Source organism: Euprymna scolopes, chromosome 10 (assembly GCF_053919585.1).
Source record: "Euprymna scolopes isolate OS-2025 chromosome 10, ASM5391958v1, whole genome shotgun sequence".
NCBI classification, from domain to species: domain Eukaryota; kingdom Metazoa; phylum Mollusca; class Cephalopoda; order Sepiida; family Sepiolidae; genus Euprymna; species Euprymna scolopes.
The window spans coordinates 135,731,298-135,755,111 of NC_136491.1; the positions used below are offsets into that span (position 1 = coordinate 135,731,298).

Sequence of the window (23,814 nt, forward strand, 5' to 3'; positions counted from 1 at the left end):
AAAACCTTGTTAAACTTTGTGACAGATTTCCATTCTATGGAGGTCAAGTGCGAACGAACAACCCATAATTATATAATACCACATTTCTTCAAACTGAAACATAATTATCAAAGTATACTTACGCAGATAGATATGAAAAGTCTTTATTAAAGTCTGTGCCTATTTCCATTCTATGGAGGCCAGGCGCGAACGCAGACCCCACAATTTTATTATACCATCCCTATTTAAGTTAAAACATACTTATAAAAGTATTCTGATGTACATCTATATTAAAAACACTTGTAAACGTTTTTTTTTTAATTTTTAAATTTTTTATTTCCATACTTTGTGGACCAGGCGCGAACGCAGACCCCACAATTTTAATGAACCACCGTTCTGCCAGATCAAACATACCCATTCCTGTGTCTCGATACATCTTCTATCATTATATGTAATCAGTTTTTTAAAATAGTCAACCATATAGGAGCCTATTCGTGACCACATACACACACGCACACACACATACACACATTCAGCTTTATATTATGTATATATATATATAGTAAGTTATAAAATATATATGGCAATTAAGCTACACAGAATATTACGCGTTTCATTCTCTCACGAGAATGAAATGCGGAATATTGCGTGTAGCTGAATTGCCATATATTTTTTATAACTTAGTACCTAGCTCTACCTATGTATTGGGCACTGTTGAAGTAAATACTGAAAATATACGCATAAAATGTATGTGATTAAATGAAGTAGTCATGTATATATAGATATTTCAATAGAAATCCTCCTAAATTTGCTGATGAGGAGACCGTGCTTACCAAAAAAACTATGTATAATTGTTCTACGTGACTTCATGTATACCACAAATAAAAAGCACGGATTTCCGAAACGATCGTACAGATAATTGACTTTGTTGTTGTTCCTTCTTATGAAACTGATTTTTAATTTAATTAAATTTTGAATTTTAAATTTAAAAAATTTTTAAAATTTTAAATTATAAATCACATTACTTAATATATATATATATATATATATATATATATATATATAGAGAGAGAGAGAGAGAGAGAGAGAGAGAGAGAGAGAGAGAGAGAGAGAGAGGGTGAGTCACGAGAAACGCATGTTTTTAAGAAAAACAAAACTATGAATATTTCAACAAAAACTTTATAGTGTTTAAATACTACCTTCCTTCCTCACTCCCTATCCCTTACTAAACTCAACTGACTCAACACATATATATATATATATATATATATATATATATATATATATATATATATATATATATATATATATATATATATATATGACACCCTGCACTGAAGATTCCGGAAAGGATGAAACACTAGTTTCTGTAGGTATTTAATTATTATAGCAAAAAAAAAAATAATTATATATATGTGTGTGTGTGTGTGTGTGTGTGTGTGTGTGTGTGTGTGTGTGTGTGTGTGTGTGTGTGTGTGTGGAAATAATATGAATTTTTGATATAGAACAAGAGAACATTTTTTGTTGAAGTGCATGAAAAAAATTATAAACGAAAACAAAGATGAAAAATAATATACATAAGTAGATTTTTCCCTCTATGTAAACGGTGTGTAAAGTTTGAAGTACGTCTTACACGTATCTCGCTGAATAGCGAATGTCCATGAAACAGCTTGTTGGAGACAAAACTATATTCCTCAGAAAATGGTTGAAAAGTTTTTCTGTGTGTGTGTGTGTGTGTGTGTGTGTGTGTGTGTGTGTGTGTGTGTGTGTGTGTGTGTGTGTGTGTGTGTGTGTGTGCGTGTGCGTGTGTGTGTGTGTGTGTGTGTGTTTTGTTTTTTTGTTTTGTTTTGTTTTTTCTGTTTTTTTTTTTTTGTTTTATTTGTAATTGAAAAAAATTTCATACGAAAAAATGTTAATAAACGATAATGGATATTTAAAGTTCGCAGAAACCTAAGAACTAGAACACTTAATTATTCTCGTGTTTTTAATCAGCTACCCCCAAAAATTCATTGAATTCAATTCACGCATATAGAATCAGTTCTTTGCCGACCTCTTTTATTGAAAAATTCTATAGCCATTATTTCCTAAATTTCGTATTTAGGTTTAAATTAAAACTAAGAAGTTAAACAAAATCCTATAAGATATTATTTCTAAAATATTTCTAAAATATTTATTAGTGGGACCTGTGGATATTCCAAGCGGCAGTTCAATAATAATTATACAAGAAAATGGAAGATCATAACAATTAGACGACAGCCACTTGGGAGAAAAAAATGTAAGACAAATAAAATAACACACACGCTATCGTATTAAGATGCAGATTATATTATACTCAATATGAAGTAGTGCTTTAAAAAATAAAAGTAGATGTATTGAGTGTCGTCAACTATAATTGAAACCGAAACCAAAAAATTATTTATTATATATTATATTGTACCCAATATAAAGTAGTGATTTCAAAAATAGATAACTTGAGTGCTATTAGCTATAATCGAAACCGAAACCAAAACTTATCAAGACTTCTTGGTAAAACTATTTATTACAAGAAATGGAAGGTCATAGGAATTAAACGACAGTCAAGAAAAAAGATGTCAGCGTGACAAAAAATAACACACACGATCGTATTAATATATATATATATATATATATATATATATATATATATATATATTATATTATATTATATTATATTATATTATATTATATTATATTATATTATATTTGGGTGGGTATATTTTTACTTTAATTAAAACGCTTATTATGATATCCTGGGTTGTGTGTTTGCGCAGGACAACTATGTTTTATTGTGTTTATTACTTAACAGAAAACACTACAGCAGAACGCCGCCCTCTATTTGAGTCATTCACAAGTAAATCCGAAATTAAAAAAAAAAAATAAAACCTTCCGAAAATCGATTACAAACAAAACGTTACTTATTTTCTTTTTTTTTTTTTTTCCAAACGTGTCTCGCTTAATTGTTAAGCAAAGAACCGCATCAAAAAAAAATCCATTATTACTTTACGGAACAAGAAAAAGGCGGGTTTGAACGCAGTCGAGTGGCCAACACGCGTCGTCTAGAACATGGGAGTGAAAAATATAGTGCCGTACTAGTTTTAATAAATAAAAAGAAATTTAATAAACTAACAGATGTTTTTTGTTTTTTTAAACGATCTAAAACCGTTCAATCCTACTGAAACCTACCAATTCAATAACTTGCTAACAAACAATACGGTGTCGGGCGTGCCTGTCCTTTCAGTCTCGTTTGTTTTGTTAACCACCTTTTTATAGAAATAGATATTTGTGAGGTAATTTAAAATATACGAGCAGATGTATCCGTCGTTGCCCGGTATTAAACGTAACGTTCAATTCCTTTAAAAAAATGAAATAACAAAACGGAAAGAAACTGAGACATTTGCGTGCGAGTATTATGTTCTTTTTTTTTCTAAACAGTTCACTTCTTGTAAGTAAAAAGAAAAACTACTCGAGCTGAGATCGAAACCAAAACCTTAAGACAGTGAATCAAGATTGACACATTCTTTAAAAATTGTTTTCAAACCTACTTATTCTTACCATAAGGAAGTTGTCAAGTAAACGATTCGCGCATGCGCAGTCATGAAACAGTTGACAAACAGATAAAAATCCGATAAATCCCCCCGCCACGTAACAATTTTTCAATGTTAGCCCTTTAGCAGCCCATTTTCCGAATGGAAACCGATTAAAAAGTTTTCTCCATGTCTGAATATCCTGTATACCAAATTTCAAGTATGTAGATCTAAACTTCGTTAAGTATATAAGTTGAAAAGTGTCCTCACACAATCTCACTCATATATATATATATATATATATATATATATATATATATATATATATATATATATATATATATATATATGATAAGAATACTGGAAATAATATTCCGATGAAATGGAGAAATAAAAAACGAACAAACAAAGTGTTATGTGTTCATTAACGTTTCGTCTTTATTGCGAAACTTCCTCTGGGTGAATGAAATTAAGAAAACAAAACGCCAATACAAATATTTGATCAAAAATATATTTTCAAATATTTGTACTGATGTTTTGTTTTCTTAATTCCATTCATCCAGGGGAAGTTCCGCAATGAAGACGACACGTTAATGACCACATAACTTGGTTGTTCCTTTATATATACATATATATATACTCAGAGGCAGAAGTGGTAAAAAACAGGATACCAAGTGCTCAATACGTCGGCAGAGTTGCATATGTTTTTTTATTTTTTTTTATTTTTGGAAACCTCGGGTATTAACTTAGTCTATTACAACTGTTTCAGTAAACAATCCTGTTTGCGCCTTCATATATATATATATATATATATATATATATATATATATATATATATATATTAGCAGGGGCGCCCGGTGTTATCCGGTCATAAAATACGCTTAGATATGATATTTTAATTTACGCATATTTCGTATTAATTATTATAGAGTCTATGTATTATTTCATATTATTTTGTATCCAATATATAGTCGTGATTTCAAAAGTTAAAAAAAAAAAACATGATTTGAGTGCCATCAGCTAGAATTGAAACCGAAAATAAAATGATAGTAAGAATCTTTAAAAAATTATGGCAATCATTAAAAAAGAAAGAAAAGAAGAGAAAAGGGGAAGGACAAAAAAAGAAAGAGGTAAAATAGATAGCAAGGGATAGAGGAAACAGCAGATAAGAAATACGGAGATACATATAATATATATATGTGTGTGTGTGTGTGTGTGTGTGTGTGTGTGTGTGTTTGAAAGAAAGCTTTTAGCAATGTGTGTGTGTTTTTGACAAATATTGATAATTTTATGATTGCTTGAAATATTGCCGAGAAATGAGCTTTAAAGCAGTTTTAAATGACTAAAACTGCCACTTAACCATATATTCACAAACACTATCGCGTTTGAAGGATATATGTGTGTGTGTGTGTGTGTGTGTGTGTGTGTGTGTGTGTGTGTGTGTGTGTGTGTGTGTGTGTTTTCGACAAATATTGATAATTTTTATATCTACAGACACTAGTGTTTAATGCTTAAGTAGTCGCTAGTGTAGGAAGTGCTAATGACTACAAATCGAAGAATTTGAACCCAATCAACGTCAGCTTTACAAACTGACATTCTTCCACTCGGCCATCAGGATTTAACATTCAAATTTATTTATGAAACCATGTAAGCGACGTTTTCATAATTCAAACAGGGATGAGAATATTCTAACAAAGAGGAAGTTTGTGAATGATTCCCGCAGCTAATTCGTGGCCTTATTCTCAATTCACAAATAGGGTTTAATTTTAATTTTACTTAAAGGGGCTTCTATATATATATATATATCCTTTTTCAATAAATATTAATAACTTTTATACCTACAGACCGTTGTTTTTCATGCTTAGGCAATCATCAGTACAGGAAGTGATAATTACTGCTGATCCTAGTATATGTTTCTTAGTTAAACCAACAACTACTGAAACAATTAAAAAATGAACACCATGTTTATCTATTTCTTAATCATTTGATTTAAATAATTTAAAATATAGTTATGTTTACAATTTTGGGTTTGGAATTCGCTTTCATAAATGCAGCTAGAACGAATGAAAAGCGTGCGTTTAATTTTACGTGATGCGACGGCAATCTATAAAAAAAAAACATCTTAAACGATTCTTTAATCGTTATGGTGAATTATCAGTTCTGTACGCAGAACATGACCCGACATCTCTCGAATATTAATTGAGCTCTAAGTGTTCTTTGATTTTAATATTTCTCGAGAATTTCTTCATATCATCAGAATTTTTAGTCATAATCTCCGCCATACTGAACTTTTCACGTAAATTAAATTGAAAAATAAAAAATAAAAATGGAAAAATAACGGAATTAAAATTACTACTTCTACGAAAAAAGCCGAACAATTAGACAAAGTTAAAAGTTTTACAACAATTAAGAATCAAATATGATTTTTGTGTTCGCTTTGAGAAGAAGAGATCTCTCCCGAAATTATCAAAGACGTTACACTAATCTGAATATTTGCATTATTAAGAAGCAAAAATTTAATATAATTTACCGACAAGCGGGGGGGGGGGCATGGTCTTGCCCTGTAGTAAAATACGCTTAAATATATTTTAATTCATGAAGATTTCGTATTCATTATTACAGAGCCAATTATCTATTGAATATATATATATATATATATATATATATAATATATATATATATATATATATATATATATATAATGGTTTGATTGATGGAAATCTACTAAACTATTGTGATTATGGAAATCTACAGACACCATTGTGATTCTTAAATAGTGCTCAATAAAGGACAGAGCAGATATATAGTCTGTTTATTATACAATCATTATTGGTTACATATGTGCATAAATGTTTCAGAATTGAGATTCCACTGAAAAATGTATGCATATATACAACCAATAATGCATATATACAACCAATAATGTTTGTATAATAAATAGTATAGTGTACTGCATTCAGAGGTTTTTAAAAATGATTTGAGCGCCATCAGCTGGAATCGAAGCAAAAACATTTAGCGCTGATGCCGCGTTCTTTATCCTTTAAACTATCAAGAAAAAGATGAAAAATAAAACATTGAAATTTAACAACTAAATGAATTAGCGCACACGCAAAAAGTAATAGAAATATGTTGGCAAGTTGAAATGAACATTTTGTATTTCAACTTGCCGATATATTTCTATACGCGTTCTTCATCCATCCATCCAAACATTTTACTCATTATAAAACATCCCTGGTGTATGATTACGATTTCCTGTGAATTTTAGTGTAATGTGAGCAATAGTTCAATAGTTTATCTACGAAATCTTTTCGCAAAGACACATACACATACATACATCTACTTTCTTATTTATATCGATTATGTACTTTTATTATAAATTTATTGTGATTTCAGAACTAATAATTTCCACTTATATATATATATATATATATATATATATATATATATATATATATATATATATATATATGATGAGAAAGAAGTGAACCATAATCGAATGTAAAAGTCGATTAAAAAAAAAAAAGAAAATCACGAAGTATAATACAACCCAAGAAAAAAGTGAACACTATTCTTGGGTTGTATTACACTTCGTGATTTTTTTTTAATCGACTTATGTATTTTTTTAACATTCGATTATGGTTCACTTCTTTCTCATCATTTTAAAATGTTGCTATTCTAATAAAGATATATATATATATATATATATATATATATATATATATATATATATATATATATATGATATGAGACACATATGTAATCAAACTATTAACAAAGGTGTTAAAAACAATAATAAACATCAACAAAAACCCTTGTTTCAGTCATTCATATATATATATATATATATATATATATATATATATATATATATATATATATATATACATATATATATACATACATATATATATATCATTCAAACACAGTAGTGTTTGAATATATGGTTAAATGGCAGTTTTAGTCATTTAGAATTGCTTTAAAGCTTCACCGCTCGCTCATTTTTCGACCAAATTTCAAACAATTATGACAGTTTATAGATCACCTTCTCAGCTATATTGTGAAAGTAATTCAGTTTTCGTTCAGTAAAACAAAAGTTATGATGAATTTTCTGGTGTTCAAAATCGTAAAACTATGCAAGGAGGTGAGCAACGTTTTTATGACTGGTTTCCATAGAGACCACGTCGCTCAGCGACTACTGTTGCTACTTATTCGAAAAGAAAAGAATCAAGTAAAACAGAGAATGAAAGCAAGAAAGTGAGATAATTGAGGCATTTTATTGAAAGCAGACGAGAGTCGTATATTGTTATTACATATGTATTTATGGTGGCAAAAAATAAGACTGAAATTAAACAAAGTATAAGTGAATTTATTGAAAGTCTGGAAAAATAATGGATTAGAATAGAAAAATGCGAGCATGAAAAGTAATATGATTAAGCTTAAAGATGAGAAAATAAAGGACTAGTTGTTTAAACTGGAAAAGAAACGGACAAGATATTCTAGTAAAAAAATATAATAAATTCGTAATTTTAAATATTGCAGCATTAAGAATATTTTTACTTCAATTTATAACATTATATAATCAATTCTTTCAATTAAGTTTTGAAAAAAAAATAAAAATTTTAATAAATTAAGATTCGTAATGAATTAAGTATTGTATCAAAAAAAGTAGTAACAAATCGAGTATTATAATAAATTAATCATTTAAATAATAAAGTATTGTAATAAAATAAGTATTATAATGAATTATTAATTAAAACAAAAAAGTATCATAAAAAATTAAGTATTGTAATAAAATAAGTATTGTAATGAATTATTCATTAAAATAAAAAAGTATCATAAAAAATTAAGTATTGTAATAAAAAAAGTATTTTAATGGATTATTAATTAAAACAAAAAAGTATCATAAAAAATTAAGTATTGTAACAAAATAAGTATTGTAATGAATTATTAATTAAAATAAAAAGTATCATAAAAAAATTAATTATTGTAATAAATTAAGTATTTTAATGAATTAATTATTGTAATGAATTAAGTATTGTAATAAATTAATTATTGTAATAAATTAAGTACTGTAATAAATTAAGTATTGTAATAAATTAAGTATTGTAATAAATTAATTATTGTAATGAATTTATTATTTTAATGAATTAAGTATTGTAATAAATTAAGTATTGTAATAAATTAAGTATTGTAATGAATTCAGTATTGTAATAAATTGATTATTGTAATAAATTAATTATTGTAATGAATTAAGTATTGTAATAAATTAAGTATTGTAATAAATTAATTATTGTAATAAATTAATTATTGTAATGAATTAAGTATTGTAATAAATTAAGTATTGTAATAAATTAATTATTGTAATAAATTAAATATTGTAATAAATTAATTATTGTAATAAATTAATTATTGTAATAAATTAAGTATTGTAATGAATTAATTATTGTAATAAATTAAGTGTTGTAATAAATTAATTATTGTAATAAATTAATTATTGTAATGAATTAAGTATTGTAATAAATTAAGTATTGTAATAAATTAAGTATTGTAATAAATTAAGTATTGTAATGAATTAAGTATTGTAATAAATTAATTATTGTAATAAATTAAGTATTGTAATAAATAAAGTATTGTAATAAATTAAGTATTGTAATAAATTAAGTATTGTAATAAATTTAGCATTGTAATAAATTAATTATTGTAATAAATTAATTATTGTAATAAATTTAGCATTGTAATAAATTTAGCATTGTATAAAAAATAAACCATTGTAAAAAATTAAACATCATAATAAATAAAATATTGTAATCGGCCTTCGGGCCGGGATCAAAGTGTAGTGGCTGTTCTGCAGATGCTGCACTTAAGATAATTTATACCAGTCAATGGAGGGGAACCCCTCTATACTGGGACAATTATTATGTTTGGTAACCAGAGTGCCCCCTTTTTGCCTACTTTTAGGGGAGCTGGTTTTTACCCCACGTTAAAAACAGCCGTGTGCCTAATTTGCTGTGGTGGGGAAGCAAATAAATACAATAAATAAAGTATTGTAATAAATTTATAATAAATACCACATTTTAATTTATTGAGCTGATAAATGATTTAGTATTGTAATAAATTTAGTATTGTAATAAATTTAATATTGTAATAAATTTAGTATTTTAATAAATTAAGCATTGTAAAAAATTATTTTAATAAATCTAGCATTGTAATAAATAATGCCTTGTAGATCATTTTGTATTATAACAAATTGAGTCTTGTAATAAATTAAATATTGTAATCAATTTAGTATTGTAATAAATTAACTATTGTAATAAATTTATTATTTTAATAAGCATAGCATTCTTATAAATTTATCAGTATAATGAAAAAGCATTGTAATAAGTTAATTATTGTAATAAAGTAATTATTGTAATAAGTTAATTATTGTAATAAATTAATTATTGTAATAAATTAATTATTGTAATAAATTAATTATTGCAATAAATTAATTATTGCAATAAATTAATTGTTGTAATAAATTAATTATTGCAATAAATTAATTATTGTAATAACATTCTAATAAATTTATCAGTTTAATGAGAAAATCATTGTAATAAATTTTGTATTTGAATAAATCAAGCATTGTAACAAATAAATTGTTTTGATACATTTAGCATTTTAATAAAATAAACATGTAAATGAATATAGCATTGTAAATAATTCACTATTGTATTAGATTAAGTATTTTAATAAATTAAGTATTGTATTAAATTAAGTATTGTATTAAATTAAGTATTGTATCAAATTAAGTATTTTAATAAATTAAGTATTGTATTAAATTAAGTATTTTAATAAATTAAGTATTGTTAAAAGTAAAGAATTGTAACATCTTAAGTTTGTAACAGATTAAAAGTTGTAATGAATTTTATGTTATAAAAATGTATTATTGGAATAAATTAAGTATTGTAATGAATTAAACATTTTAATGAATTAAGTATTGTTATAAATAAAGAATTGTAAAAAAGTAAGAATTGTAAAATATTATACCGTCCTTTCTATGCATAAGAGAATTACATCGGTTCTCACTATATATATATATATATATATATATATATATACTAGCAAAACTACCCGTCGTTGACTGGGTTCAAAAACAACCTACAGAAAATGGACTCTGATTTATGAAAGTATGATAGGTTATGAAAAGGAAGGGTTGTAAATTTGTGTGGAATTTGGGGGTATCAAAACCAAAGCAAAATATGATGAAAGTAAAAGTAAAATAGATAAACCCCATAATTTATTATAGCATACCTGTTCACACTGAAACACTTATCACAATATTCTGTGGATCTATATTAAAAAAAATCCTTCTTAAACTTTGTGACATATTTCCATTCTATGGAGGTCAGGTGCGAACGAACACCCCATAATTTTATTATACCATATTTCTTCAAACTGAAACATAATTATCAAAGTATTATTATGCAGATAGATATGAAAAGTCTTTATTAAAGTTTGTGCCTATTTCCATTCTATGGATGCCATGCGCGAACACTGACCCACAATTTTATTATACCATCCCGATTTAAGTTAAAACATACTTATCAAAGTATTATTATGTACATCTATATCAAAAACACTTGTAAAAGTTTTTTTTTTTTTTTAATTTTTAAATTTTTTATTTCCATACTTTGTGGACCAGGCGCGAGCGCAGACCCCACAATTTTAATGGACCACCGTTCTGCCAGATCAAACATACTCATTCCTGTGTCTCGATACATCTTCTATCATTATATGTAATCAGTTTTTTAAAATAGTCAACCATATAGGAGCCTATTCGTAACCAGACACACACACACATACATTCAGATTTATATTATAGATATAGCACCAGTAAAGTCTACACCGCTGAGAAGGAGTGACAGTACTCCACTGCCTTGCTGAACGCTAGTCAAGCTAGTCAGTTAGTTATACCTGTATTCCTACCTTTGTACGTGTGATGTTAATACACTTCGTTTGTTAAACCAACCTCGACCTCCTCTTTTACTATTGTATTACGATACAACATAAAAAATAAGTTTTGTAATAAATTAAGTATTGTAATAAATTAAGTATTGTAATAAATTAAGTGAAGAATACGTAATATTGGCGATTTTTTAAATTAATAAATAAACTTAACTCAGATTTAGAATTTCATCGTTTATTTTTGAAAAAAAAATTAGAAACTAAAGCTAGTAAATACGCTAACTAATAAAAAAAAAACTAATTCAAAATAGATTTTTTAATTAAATAATATAGTCGGATATACGGCATGTGTTTATCAGGAAAATGAAATTTTAATCTCTGCTTCTAATGACCGTCTAGAAATCCACACTTTTTGCTGGGTTTACTTCATCTATAACTGACATAGCTTCCCTTTTTATTTATAGAACATTGTTTTTGTGTAAAGGTGTGCGAATTATATCAATACAACTTTTTTAATCTGATGTTTAAACATGAACTAGGAACGTCACGGCATTACGCGAAGCTGTATTTGCCCGGTGTTTTTTTAAATTTTATTTTAACATATTTGAATATATTTTGTTCCTAAGGCTTATGCCTATTTCCGTTTTGTTTTGACATTTTTGCGTTTTGTCGTTTGATTTAAACAGAAGATAATAATCTATGACATGCCAGTAGTTGTTATTTTTGGAACAGTTTTATCTGAAACATTGTCTATTCTTAAAGATAATAAGGTGGGACCCTTCCATTTTCAAGAGATCAACTTCTAATCATGAAATTATATTTCTATCACTTTAATATGACTTATATCAATTGAACTCTATTACGTTTCAAAAATACAACAATAATGTTTTAGTTATATAAATTTAGACTTAAAATTAAAAAGAAAATTGTTGGTTAGTTGTTTCGCTTTACAGCATATCCACCCTTTCCATGTAATTTAATGCTGAATCTAGACATTTTGGAAAAAAAGTTTTCATGCTTCAAGTTCTTTATATCTTCAAATATTTATTCATGGTGTTTGATTTAGTTTTTTTTTAGTTTGATGTGGGTTTACAGCGTATTAACTATTTTCAGGTTCTTTAATGCTGAATTCAGACATTTTAGAAAAAGGTTTTCCATTGCAAATTCTTTCTGTCTCCAAATATTTTGTTCATGGTGCTTGGTTTGGTTTGGTTTGGTCGTTTTGTTTTTCACTATTTGTTAGGAAACTATTTGTACCATGAAGTCAATACTACTAGAAAATGTGGTATATATATACATACATATATATATATATATATATATATATATATATATATATATATATATATATATACATATACATATATATACATATATAGACTTGTTAGTAATATACTGAATTTTACTGGGTTCGTATAATTCAGTAAATTTTCATATACCAATGAATTTTAAGCCAAAAAGAGATGACTTAAAATGTAAGCTACAAAATTATCATATTTCATAATTGAGCATTAATATACTGTATAAACAAAACCAAGACTTTAAATGTTTTCCGTTAAGGGAAATTTCTTTAAATAATGTTCTATTGTTAAAGTGTTTTTTATTAAAGAAGTCTGAAGAAAGGCTGGTTATGTGAAAAGTTTCAAACGCCATAATGCTTGAAATTGTCCAACCGGTCTTGAAATAATTGTAACTTACAATGAACTACACTTTTTGTTGCTACCAATTCCTATATAATAAAATTAGGTTATCAAAGAGCATATCTTCAACAAAGCAAAACTTATCAAGATAGAAAAAGCTCAACACCCTTAAACTTACTGGTTTTACTAGTATATATATATATATATATATATATATATATATATATATATATATATATATATATATATATATATATATGACTGACTCAGAGAACAAACTGAGATTTTTATTATTCTATGTAAGACAAAGAATACATTTGAAATATTATAACTTCTTATCCTATGGGATTTCGATGTCTATCATCTCTTCAGAGGAGAAAATATTAGCAAATAGTTATAATGGTTTACACCTTATTTGCTAAAGTCAGTGAGACATGGAAAATCACAATTAATAGTCAATAGAGAACATACTAAAAAGACATGAACACACAAAACAAACACACAAAGTTCCTTTCATATAATGGTAGATAAATGGAAGTGTACACACACACACACACACACACACACACACACACACACACACATATATATATATATATATATATATATATATATATATATATATATAAGAGCAAATAGTTAATAAAACATGTGAAAAAAACACTTTGAAAAAGAGTTGAAAACATTTAATTTGAAAAGGAAATACTAAATAAGTGGATAGTCCTTAATCCGCGGAGTGTCGAAGAAATACTTTCCTTCTCATTAGAGGGTAGGAATTAGCAAAATGCGGGATCGATTTTGCATGGAGAAGTATTTGATGAAACTGCAAGTAAGTCAAAGATCTTACTTGATAACAAAAAGTGAAGCAGAGGGAATATGGTAAAGAAAAATGTGATTTCACGTGAATGGATAGTCTGGTGAAAGGTAAAGTATACAATGACGGTAAAATCCAAAAATGTAAATCCATTATTTTATATATATATATATATATATATATATATATATATATATATATATATATATATATATATAAAGAGAGAAGAGAGCGTTGTGAATTTGTATTTTGAAATCATTAATCACATTTACTTTTATTCGTAAAATCGTTTAATGCGACAGGTCTGCGTTGCTCTATTTAATTTTTTTTTACTATGTGTTTTTTTTTTCGTATTTGTGTGTTTTTGCCACTTTTTCTGTATTTACGTGCGTTTTTCTTTTCGTTTGTTTTTGTATTGACTGAGGAGTTCTTTGTGTATACGCGTTTTATTTTGATGTTCTGTGAGCCAATGGTTCCTTGTATATGTTTCGTGTTAGTAATTGGAAAGAAAGAAATGTTTGGGGCAAACTGAGAGTATATCACTTCAAGTGAATACTATATTTTTTTCTTTTCCCACTTTTTTCTCTTCTGTTTCTCTTTCTTTTTCTCGTCCTTATTTTCTTTTTCATATTTCTTCTTTTTTCTTCTTATTCTTCTTTCTTTTTCTCTTTCTTTTTATCCTCTTGTTCTATGTTCTTTAACATATTCTTTTTTTTCTTCTCTTTTTTATTCTTCTTCCTCTTCATGTTCCTTTTCTGTTGCTTTTCCCTTCTTTTATTTTATATTTCACCTTTTTTCTTTTTCTTCTTCTCTTTTTTCTTCTTCTTCGTCGTCGTTGTTTTCTCTTCCTTTTGCCTCGTTCACTTGCTATTTTTTTTTTTACTTTTTTCTTTTACTTATTTTTCTTCTCTTTTTTTCTTTCTTCTTTTTCTTCTTTTTTTTCCTTCATTCTATTTTTATTTTTCGTTTTCCTTTTTCTTCTTCTACTTTATCTTCCTCTATTCTTCTTTTTTTCTTTTACCCTCATTCTCTTTTTATTTTTCGTTTTCCTCTTTCTTATTCTTTTTCTTCTTCTTTTTTCTTTTAATCTTTTTCTTCTTCTTTTTTCTTCTTCTTCCGTTTTTATTATTTTTATCCATCCTCCTCTTTTTCTTTGTTCTTTTTCTCTCTTTCTTCTTTTTCTTCTTTTTCTTCCCAATATTTTTTTATCATCAGCTTCGGTGTGTTTCTTTTCTTTTTCATATTAAATGAAGGCTAATGGCGACATAATTAACTCCAGCTGTTTAAGAGTAACCACAAAAGATAAGCCTTCTTCCTACTGTTCTATTTGTTTGCGTACTTAAAAAAAACGAAAAATGGGGGGGGGGGGCGGAGAAAGTGTCCGTCTATCATTGGTCTGATAACATACACAAGAAGCACCTCGACCTCGGACACTATAACTCACTCCGAGATAAAAACCAATATACGTCATCCCGTCGACAATTTCTCAGGTCCAGAGGCTTGAATCGGTGAGCAAATGGGGGTCTCTACTTTTTCGTTATTTTTCTCGTCGGAACTTTCGATTCTTTTTCGTCTTTTTAACTCACAGGATATGTGACGACAAGGATGGATGGTGTATTCGAATGTGTTGATAGTTAACTATTACAGACAACAGAGACAAAGGCGAGAGAAGCGGCCATTATCCACAATATCGCCAACAGTTCGTACAGTTTTTTTTTTTGTTGTTGTTGTTTTTTTTCAAATGAAATTCAACACCCTTGCAACCTGTAAGGACATTCACGACTACTTAAAGGTGACAATGTCGACTCAAGATCCGTTTCGTTTCCCTTTGATACCAGTAAACTTATCAATTAACAAGAAAGTATTTGCAAGTCCTATTCCGGCAGATCTATGAGTTTCACTTCAAACACATTTAATTAAAATAAGATAAATGATCTTCGCCTATTTTATTTTTACTCTTATTCACCCAAACCTTAGCATATTGACACTTGCATGTAAAGGCTACTATTTGAGACCATGTCTACAGAGACACTATGTAAGGAATTAAGTAGTGAGATGACTGTTTACATTTAAATTTGTGCGTGTTAATAATATTTGGGAAGCAGGAAACATAGAGGGAATTCCAAAGTCTAGCAGTTTGTGGAAGGAAACTATTGGAGTAGAAAGCATCTAGGAGATTCTCCAGTAAAGGGGTGTAATGTTGTCCCTGCATGTACTTGCTTGTTTTACTATTTTCTATTCGACTATCGGCGAACGTCCGCTTTCTGGGAACTCAAAGAGAGTGGACGTTCGCCGATAGTCGAATTGAAAATAGTAAGACAAACAATTACATGCAGGGACCTAGACGATCCATGTAGATTATGCCTAAATGAAAATTTTCTGTCATATTCTTTAAAGAACCCCAACATCTATTAAACTGTAGGGGGAAATAGCGAACAACTGTATGCACAAGATAAAATTTACTCTAGGATAGCGATACAAAATAAATTTTGAAATTGACAATAATAATAGAAAATAAATAAATAAATGAAATAAATAATGAAATAAAATACACATATATATTAATAAATAAGTATATATACATATATATATATATATATATATATATATATATATATATATAGAGAGAGAGAGAGAGAGAGAAAATAAAAAGGAACAAACCGTATTATGTGTTCATCAACGTTTCGTCTTTATTTCGAGACTTCCTCTGGATGAATGAGATTAAGAAACCAAAAAATATACCAGTACAAAATATTTGAAAATGTTTCACGTGCACAGTGTGACGCAGTTCTATTTCAAAGAAACGGAAAATTGATGTTGGAAATTCAAAAAGGAGGGGGGGGCTGGCGCTGTTAAAGAGAAGGAAATTTTAGTGACGTCATATAGTCGTTAATTTAATTTAAAACTATGAACGCAAGTTTATATTCTATTAGTTATATATATATAACATAACATCCGCAATATAGAAATTAATAAATAAATAAATACATAAAAATAAATAAACAAATAACATATCCAACTACACCTAGGCTGAAAATAGGTCAGCTTACTACAACAAAAGGATATCTACTCTTCCCATAAACACCCAAAGAGAAGGGCTGAATCGGAGGTCAACTGTGCCTTTGTCTTGTAAGTGCCTGCCCATTGGCTGATTAGGATAAGCGCGGTGGCAACTAGAAAGCTGATTGGCTAACAAAAAACTCAATAGCATGTAAACGCGCGAAACCACAACTTTTCATATAAGCCTCACGAGAATGAAACGCAGAATATTCTGTGTAGCTTAATTGCCATATATATTTACATAACTTACTACCTAGCTCTACCTATGTATTGAGCACTGTTGAAGTAAATACTGAAAAATACGCGCATAAAATTATATCTTCATATATTAATTTATGTGATTAAATTAAGTAATCATATATATTATTTTGTGCTATAACACAGTTACTGTCAAGAATTATAAGTGTAAACGGAATTAAAGATGGCCAACATCATGAAATTTGGAATATAGACTTTTGTCATTTATTTCTTATGCACATACACATATATGTATGCACTGACACAGACACATACACACGCACACACATATATATATAAGTTATTCATTTACTTTATAATAAAACAGTCAGTTATCTAAAGACACAGGCTTCGCTTCAAACATGTGTTTCGCCATACTAGTGCTCGAATCTCCCAATCATAGTCCCTGTGGTTGGAGGTTCAAGCCCTGGTAGAGTTAGCTACGCTGATGTTCCATAGATACGGCGAAACACGTGTCTGTAGATAATGGTTACACACACACACACACATATGCGTACAGAGAATATGAGGTGATACCGGATGTAATTATCGTAAAAATTAGCAGAGGTTGACATATATATATATATATATATATATATATATATATATATATACTACCCGTGACCCATTGGGTCAGATTATGTTAGCTATGAAATAGTAAGTATACAGAATTAATGTATAAAAATGCAAGTGAGTATACAGAATTAACGTATAAACGCGCAAAAATTGAATGCACGCACGCGCGAAAACAAACGTGGCGACTAGTGAAAGCAATACGCAATTTAGCGAACGCGCAAAAATTGAATGCACGCGTGCACGAAAACAAATGTGGCAACCTGTGAAAAAAAAGTACTGAATACATTGGATAGTAAAGGTCTTAACATCATGTACCTTAGATTAAATGAAAAATCCTTTATATAAGAGGGGTGTAATCAGTCGAAAAAAAATTATAAAAAACGAAAAGGAAAAATACAAGGAGGGCGTGTGCTTTGTATAGGTCCATGCTAGTTTTGTGTGTGTCTGTGTGTGTGTGTGTGTGTGTGTGTGTGTGTGTGTGTGTGTGTGTGTGTGTGTGTGTTAACAGCCTTGAATATATCAGAAAATAATAAACTGATTAATATTTAACGGTGAGACCTTTTCAAAGCAAATCTTTTTAAAAAATGAAGAGTCCACCCCGCACACACACACGTTTTGAAGTGTTTCTACGTATGTTGAAAATGTTTGGAACTTATGACCCACCCCACCCCATTTCCTCTTTCTCCCCCCCCCCACCAAACTTGAAAGAATGTAAACGATTACATTTCTCACTACGTCGCGAAGAAGTGGGGTCTCATTTTCCGTTAAATTTATATAGGGAAGTGATCCCCTTTGCTAAAATGTTAAATTTTAATTATTTTAAAAAATCCTCCTTTTATATTATCTTTAAAGGCCGTTGAAATGTATTAGCCGAAAAAAAGTAGATTTTGATTTCTTTTTATGAAATAAACTACGCTAGTCATAAATTTTTAAATACGTAAATTGGTCAAGTAGATATTTTTTACATTAAAAAAAATATATTTGCTTTGCTTTTTTGTTTGAAAATATTTATAACTTGCAATGAAAAATACAAATAAAATAATCGTAAATAAATAATTTTGAACACGAAAAATGTAGTTTTTTTTTTTTAAATCAAGTTCGACTTTTAACCACGCACAACTTGGGTAAAGAAAATATTTTTTTTTAATATGTAGGTACACCTGAACAATCGCCACTTCCTTACAATTTTTTTCCTTTTCGTCTCTTTTCAACTATTTTTGCAGATTATTGGACACTAAGCTACCACATTATACAAAATTGAACAAATCAATAAAGATTTGGAAGGGAGTTCAGTTTCACATACAACCTTCTAGTAAATCGATCTCTCATCTTCGGAATCGATTTACAGCCCCGATTTCATGTTGGCTCCTTCAGCCCCGACTATTATTATTATTATTATTATTATTATTATTATTATTATTATTATTATTATTATTATTATTATTATTATTATTATTATTATTTTGTTTTCCTTCTTTTTTGCAACATTTCACTTTCAGAAAAGTTCGGTCTGCCCCTCCTGTCATTATTTTTCATTTATTTATTTATTTACGACTTTTTAAAAAGTGTTTTTGCATTCAACGACCCACGCTATTTTCTAAATAGTACTAGTCTACCCGCTGGCCCTTAAAGGGTAAGATGAAAAATGTTTAAAATAAAAAGTGATTTTGAGATTATATTGTATTTTATTGCTTTGAGAAAACATTTTTTTATGTGATGAGAGAAAAAAATAAAATTCAAGAAGCCTCCAGAACACTACTGCAGGCACTAATTAAAATTAAAGAGGCCCTAATAAAAATACTACTAAAACAAAGTTTCTATCTACCCTCTCCTTAAAAAGAAAATATTTTTAAGTAAGGCCTGAAAAAATAAATCGTCAGAATCCACAGGAGCGCTACTAAAAGCAATATGGGGGGGGGGAATTACTATACACATACATTCGAAAAAGTTGTCAAAAAAAGGAATATATAACAAATAAATGTTATCAAAAGCAAGATAAGTTACTTTTCTACCTAACTGGATAATTTTTAGTGTTTTTATTTAATATAACATGTTTATTCAGCTCGAAAAACATACAGTGTTTACCGATGTATTGGAAAATTTAAAATAGCGCTCGATTCTCTCTTTGACACGGTAAGTTTGGGAAAAGGAGTATAAAAAAAACTAGACAAAACACTGTTAGAAACTCGCTCAATATATGTTACCGTGACATAGACGGACATATATTCGGTGGGTTTTTAACAGTATTTTGTATATATTGGTCCACAAGTATGGAAATAAAAAATTTAAAAATTTAAAAAAAAAACGTTTACAAGAGTTTTTTTTATATAGATGTACATAATAATACTTTGATGTTTTAACTTAAATAGGGATGATATAATAAAATTGTGGAGTCTGCGTTCGCGCCTGGCCTCCATAGAATGGAAATAGGTACAAACTTTAATAAAGACTTTTCATATCTATCTGCGTAAGTATACTTCGATAATTATGTTTCAGTTTGAAGAAATATGGTATAATAAAATTATGGGGTGTTCGTTCGCACCTGACCTCCATAGAATGAAAATATGTCACAAAGTTTTACAAGGTTTTTTAATATAGATCCACAGAATATTGTGATAAGTGTTTCAGTGTGAACAAGTATGGTATAATAAATTATGGGGTTTATCTATTTTATTTTTACTTTCATCATATTTTGCTTTGGTTTTGATACCCCTAAATTCGAAGCTATCTCTTTAAAACCCTTCCTTCTCATAATCTATCATACTTTAATAAATCAGAGTCCATTTTCTGTAGGTTGTTTTTTAACCCAGTCAACGACGGGTATTTTTGCTAGTATGTATATATAGTGAGAACCGACAAATAAATACGACACTGTTTTTACGTTTTTTTATTATTTAATCGTTAAGATATTGCTAAAATATATGAAGTTGATATTTAATCGGAATAATTATGTGCATACATATTGTGATGAGATTGTTAATTTGATGATAAAAAAAACTTCGTGGGACGAGTGAAAACGATGGGTGAAATGGACAAAGTTCGATTATTTAAAAGGGTAGCTTAACAGATATTTTTATAATATAATATAATTATAGAAAACGGCCATGTTGTATTCTGTAAGGAAATAGTCCAGCGTTAACATGTTCCGTAGGTGAGGCGTTCTAAGAGAATACTATTCATGGAAGTTCCATTTGATTTTAAAGACATAAAGGAAGAGAGAGAAGTTTTTTTTTTGTTTTTTTGCTGTGGCGGTTATAAGACGAGTTCTAATGACTAAATAAATAAGCAATTGCAAGATTTCAGTATGTGGGAAATTATTTGAAACAGGCAATTATTTGTGTGTTTTCCTTCTTTTTTATTTTGTTTTCCCTTACGAATTGCACATGTCCATCGCGCAATCTTTTGGGTTTTAATGAAGTTTGCATTCCATTCAACTTGGATTAAAATCTATAGAAAAAAATAGAATGTTAAAAAAAAAAAAAAAAAACAGAGACGTACGGATGATCACGTGCATCTAATTATTGTTTTATGCTGGCGTGTTTTATCACCATCGTTGTCATTATCAACGGTTAAGCGTACGTTGCTTTTTCGATAATGGATCTTGGAATCAATCAGATTTTTCTTTTTCTGTAAAAAATTTTTTTTTTTTAATTTAAAAAAAAACATAAAAAGTTTTACAGTTTTTTTTGTTATTTTTATTTTTCGCTTTATTTTAATTTCTAAAAACTAAAACAAATGACAATATTTCCTTTTTTTTTCTTATATGCTCGGCATTTTTTTTCTTTTAATGCTATTTTCTCGTCCGGGCTATTTTGATACTGTTTGAATTTTCTAAATTTCGAAGCGACAATTAATATGATGATGATTATCAGCATCATCATATTAATGATCATAATAGTAAGCATCGACATTAGCTTAGTGCTAACAACACGGGTTGACAACCTGGGTGTGCCAAGTTCGAATCCGGCGGGGGGGGGGGGGGTCCACTTAGGAACATTGGTAATTTTCACGTGATCTCCCCGGAAGTACCCGATATCCTACTGGGAAAAAATCTTAATAGAAATATATCAGAAAAAGAATTATCAATAAAAAGATATCGGGGAAATTATTAATAGAAAGATATCGGGAAACCCAATGCCAACAAATCATCACGAATGATGCTTACCGACATCAGCAACATCAGGGAAGCGGGGATTCGAGAGGGAATTCCAAAGTCTAACAGTCGAGGAAATAAGCTATTTAAAAGGCTTTCCGGTATCTTGTGTGTAGGGGTGAGATTTTGCTGCTTGTCGGGTTTGTATCCAAACTGCTTGTCGGGGGTATCCAAGTTGTGGGGGTACAAGAGATTCGAGTTCATCAGAGCATATTTCATTAAAATACTTGTAAAACAGCCACAGAGATGCCACATTTCGGGTTGGAGTTTGGTTGCTCGTGCGAGACCAATCTTGTTAGCAACTCGTTTAGAACCCTATCTAGGAGCAAGAGACTTGTGGCAAATGCATCAGCAACAATACTGCATGCTTAAGTGAATAGTAGCGTTGTAGAGATACAGGATACTCTCAGAGGTCTGCTCTGCGAGAAAGGCATTATAGGGAAAAGAAGAGGTTACCCCTCACTAGTTTGTAAAGTTTATATGGTTTCGAAAGAATTATTATTTTATCAATTGCAGGTGGAGTGACTAAGTGGTTAATGACACGACCTGACAACCTGGGTATACTAAGTTCGAATCTTGTTCGTTCCACAGAAACACTTTAATTTAGAGATGTTGACAACCTTCCCGCGGTTTCTTCTATAAGTACCCGATATCCTACTAGAAATAATTCTTAATAGAAAGATATCGGAGAGAAGGGGAGAATTTTTAATAGAATGTGAAAAATTATAATTAATGGACTATTATATATTTGTATGTCGACACCGAGGGCTGAAACAATTGTACGCAAGGCGTTACTAATAAAAGACCAACATTTTGAAAATGAGTAAATATTGTGTTTATTCCTTGTAATTAGTATCTTAAAAGAAAAATATCTATAGCTCTAGTATCGCAGCTACTATTGTCATTATTATCACAAGTAGTTAAATTGCATACAAACGTATATATATATATATATATATATATATATATATATATATATATATATAAATGATAAAAGCCTATATTCCAATTTGTAAGGTGCTATCCATCTTATCGTTCATTTTTAAAACATGTTGAAATGTTCAAGTCTTGACAGCACCTGTTTCGTAGCATAGAATTAGTCATGTAATTATTATGTCAACTTTTGAATTCATTCTACCCTTAACTCGTCAGAAGAAAAGAAACTCAATTCTCACCTTTAAAAGAAAAAAAAAAGGAATACGGGCTTGATGCGAAACAGAACCATACCTTAATCTGACGGCCACAAAACCACTCTTAAACTGATTGTTAAAGACGTATCCTGGACTGGTACGAACAAAACATTCAAAGCAAGAACTCGTCTTTCTACCGCAACAGAAAAAATATTTTCCTCTCAACTTAAGTGGATCTAACATCAAATAAAATTTCCATCGATAGAGTTTTGCACATATGAAACACATAGCTGTCGAACTGATTCCCATCTGGCTACAACTTGGCCCTCTTCAAGCCATAAAGTAATCAAACACAGTCCATGCTACCGTTTACTGTTAGCATTCTCATCGTTTTCAGCCTCTTTCAACCGACATTCTTTCTCGTCTCATTATGCCTCGTCCTTGAATGGCTCTTAGCTTTGATATCTGCGACCTCGATCGTAAAATCAAACTAATAAAATAAAAAAATAAAAAGTAAAATTTAAAAAAAAATTAAAAACAATATATCGTCGGAGAAATTCAAACAGATATAAATTTATTTGACACTATTTCTTCTTTCCCGGCCCCTCCCCAAATTTACACAACGTGCTTCTCATATCTCTATTAACAAAAATGGCGTATACGTCACGTGACCGACATTCTTCAGTACTTCTCGTTTTATGTGGCTACAAAAAAAAAACGTAATAGCCAGTTATAGCTC

General features: G+C 28.9%; 1 protein-coding gene across 10 annotated transcripts in view; it reads left to right on the plus strand.

The window, feature by feature from the left end:
- Nucleotides 1–23,814, plus strand: part of LOC145286286 (uncharacterized) — a 144,842-nt gene that overhangs the window by 115,678 nt on the left and 5,350 nt on the right. The window contains exon 1 of one of the 10 annotated variants that reach the window (XM_080135141.1): nt 15,301–15,427. The exons of 8 other annotated variants lie outside the window; for them this stretch is intronic. Coding sequence is in view for 1 of the 2 variants with exons in the window: in XM_080135137.1 (XP_079991263.1) it covers nt 15,529–15,618 (90 nt within the window). In the remaining variant the exon portion in view is untranslated. Of the gene's footprint in view, nt 1–15,300; nt 15,428–15,471; nt 15,619–23,814 lie in introns of those variants that run through there. One more of the 10 variants, XM_080135137.1, reaches the window with a different exon arrangement.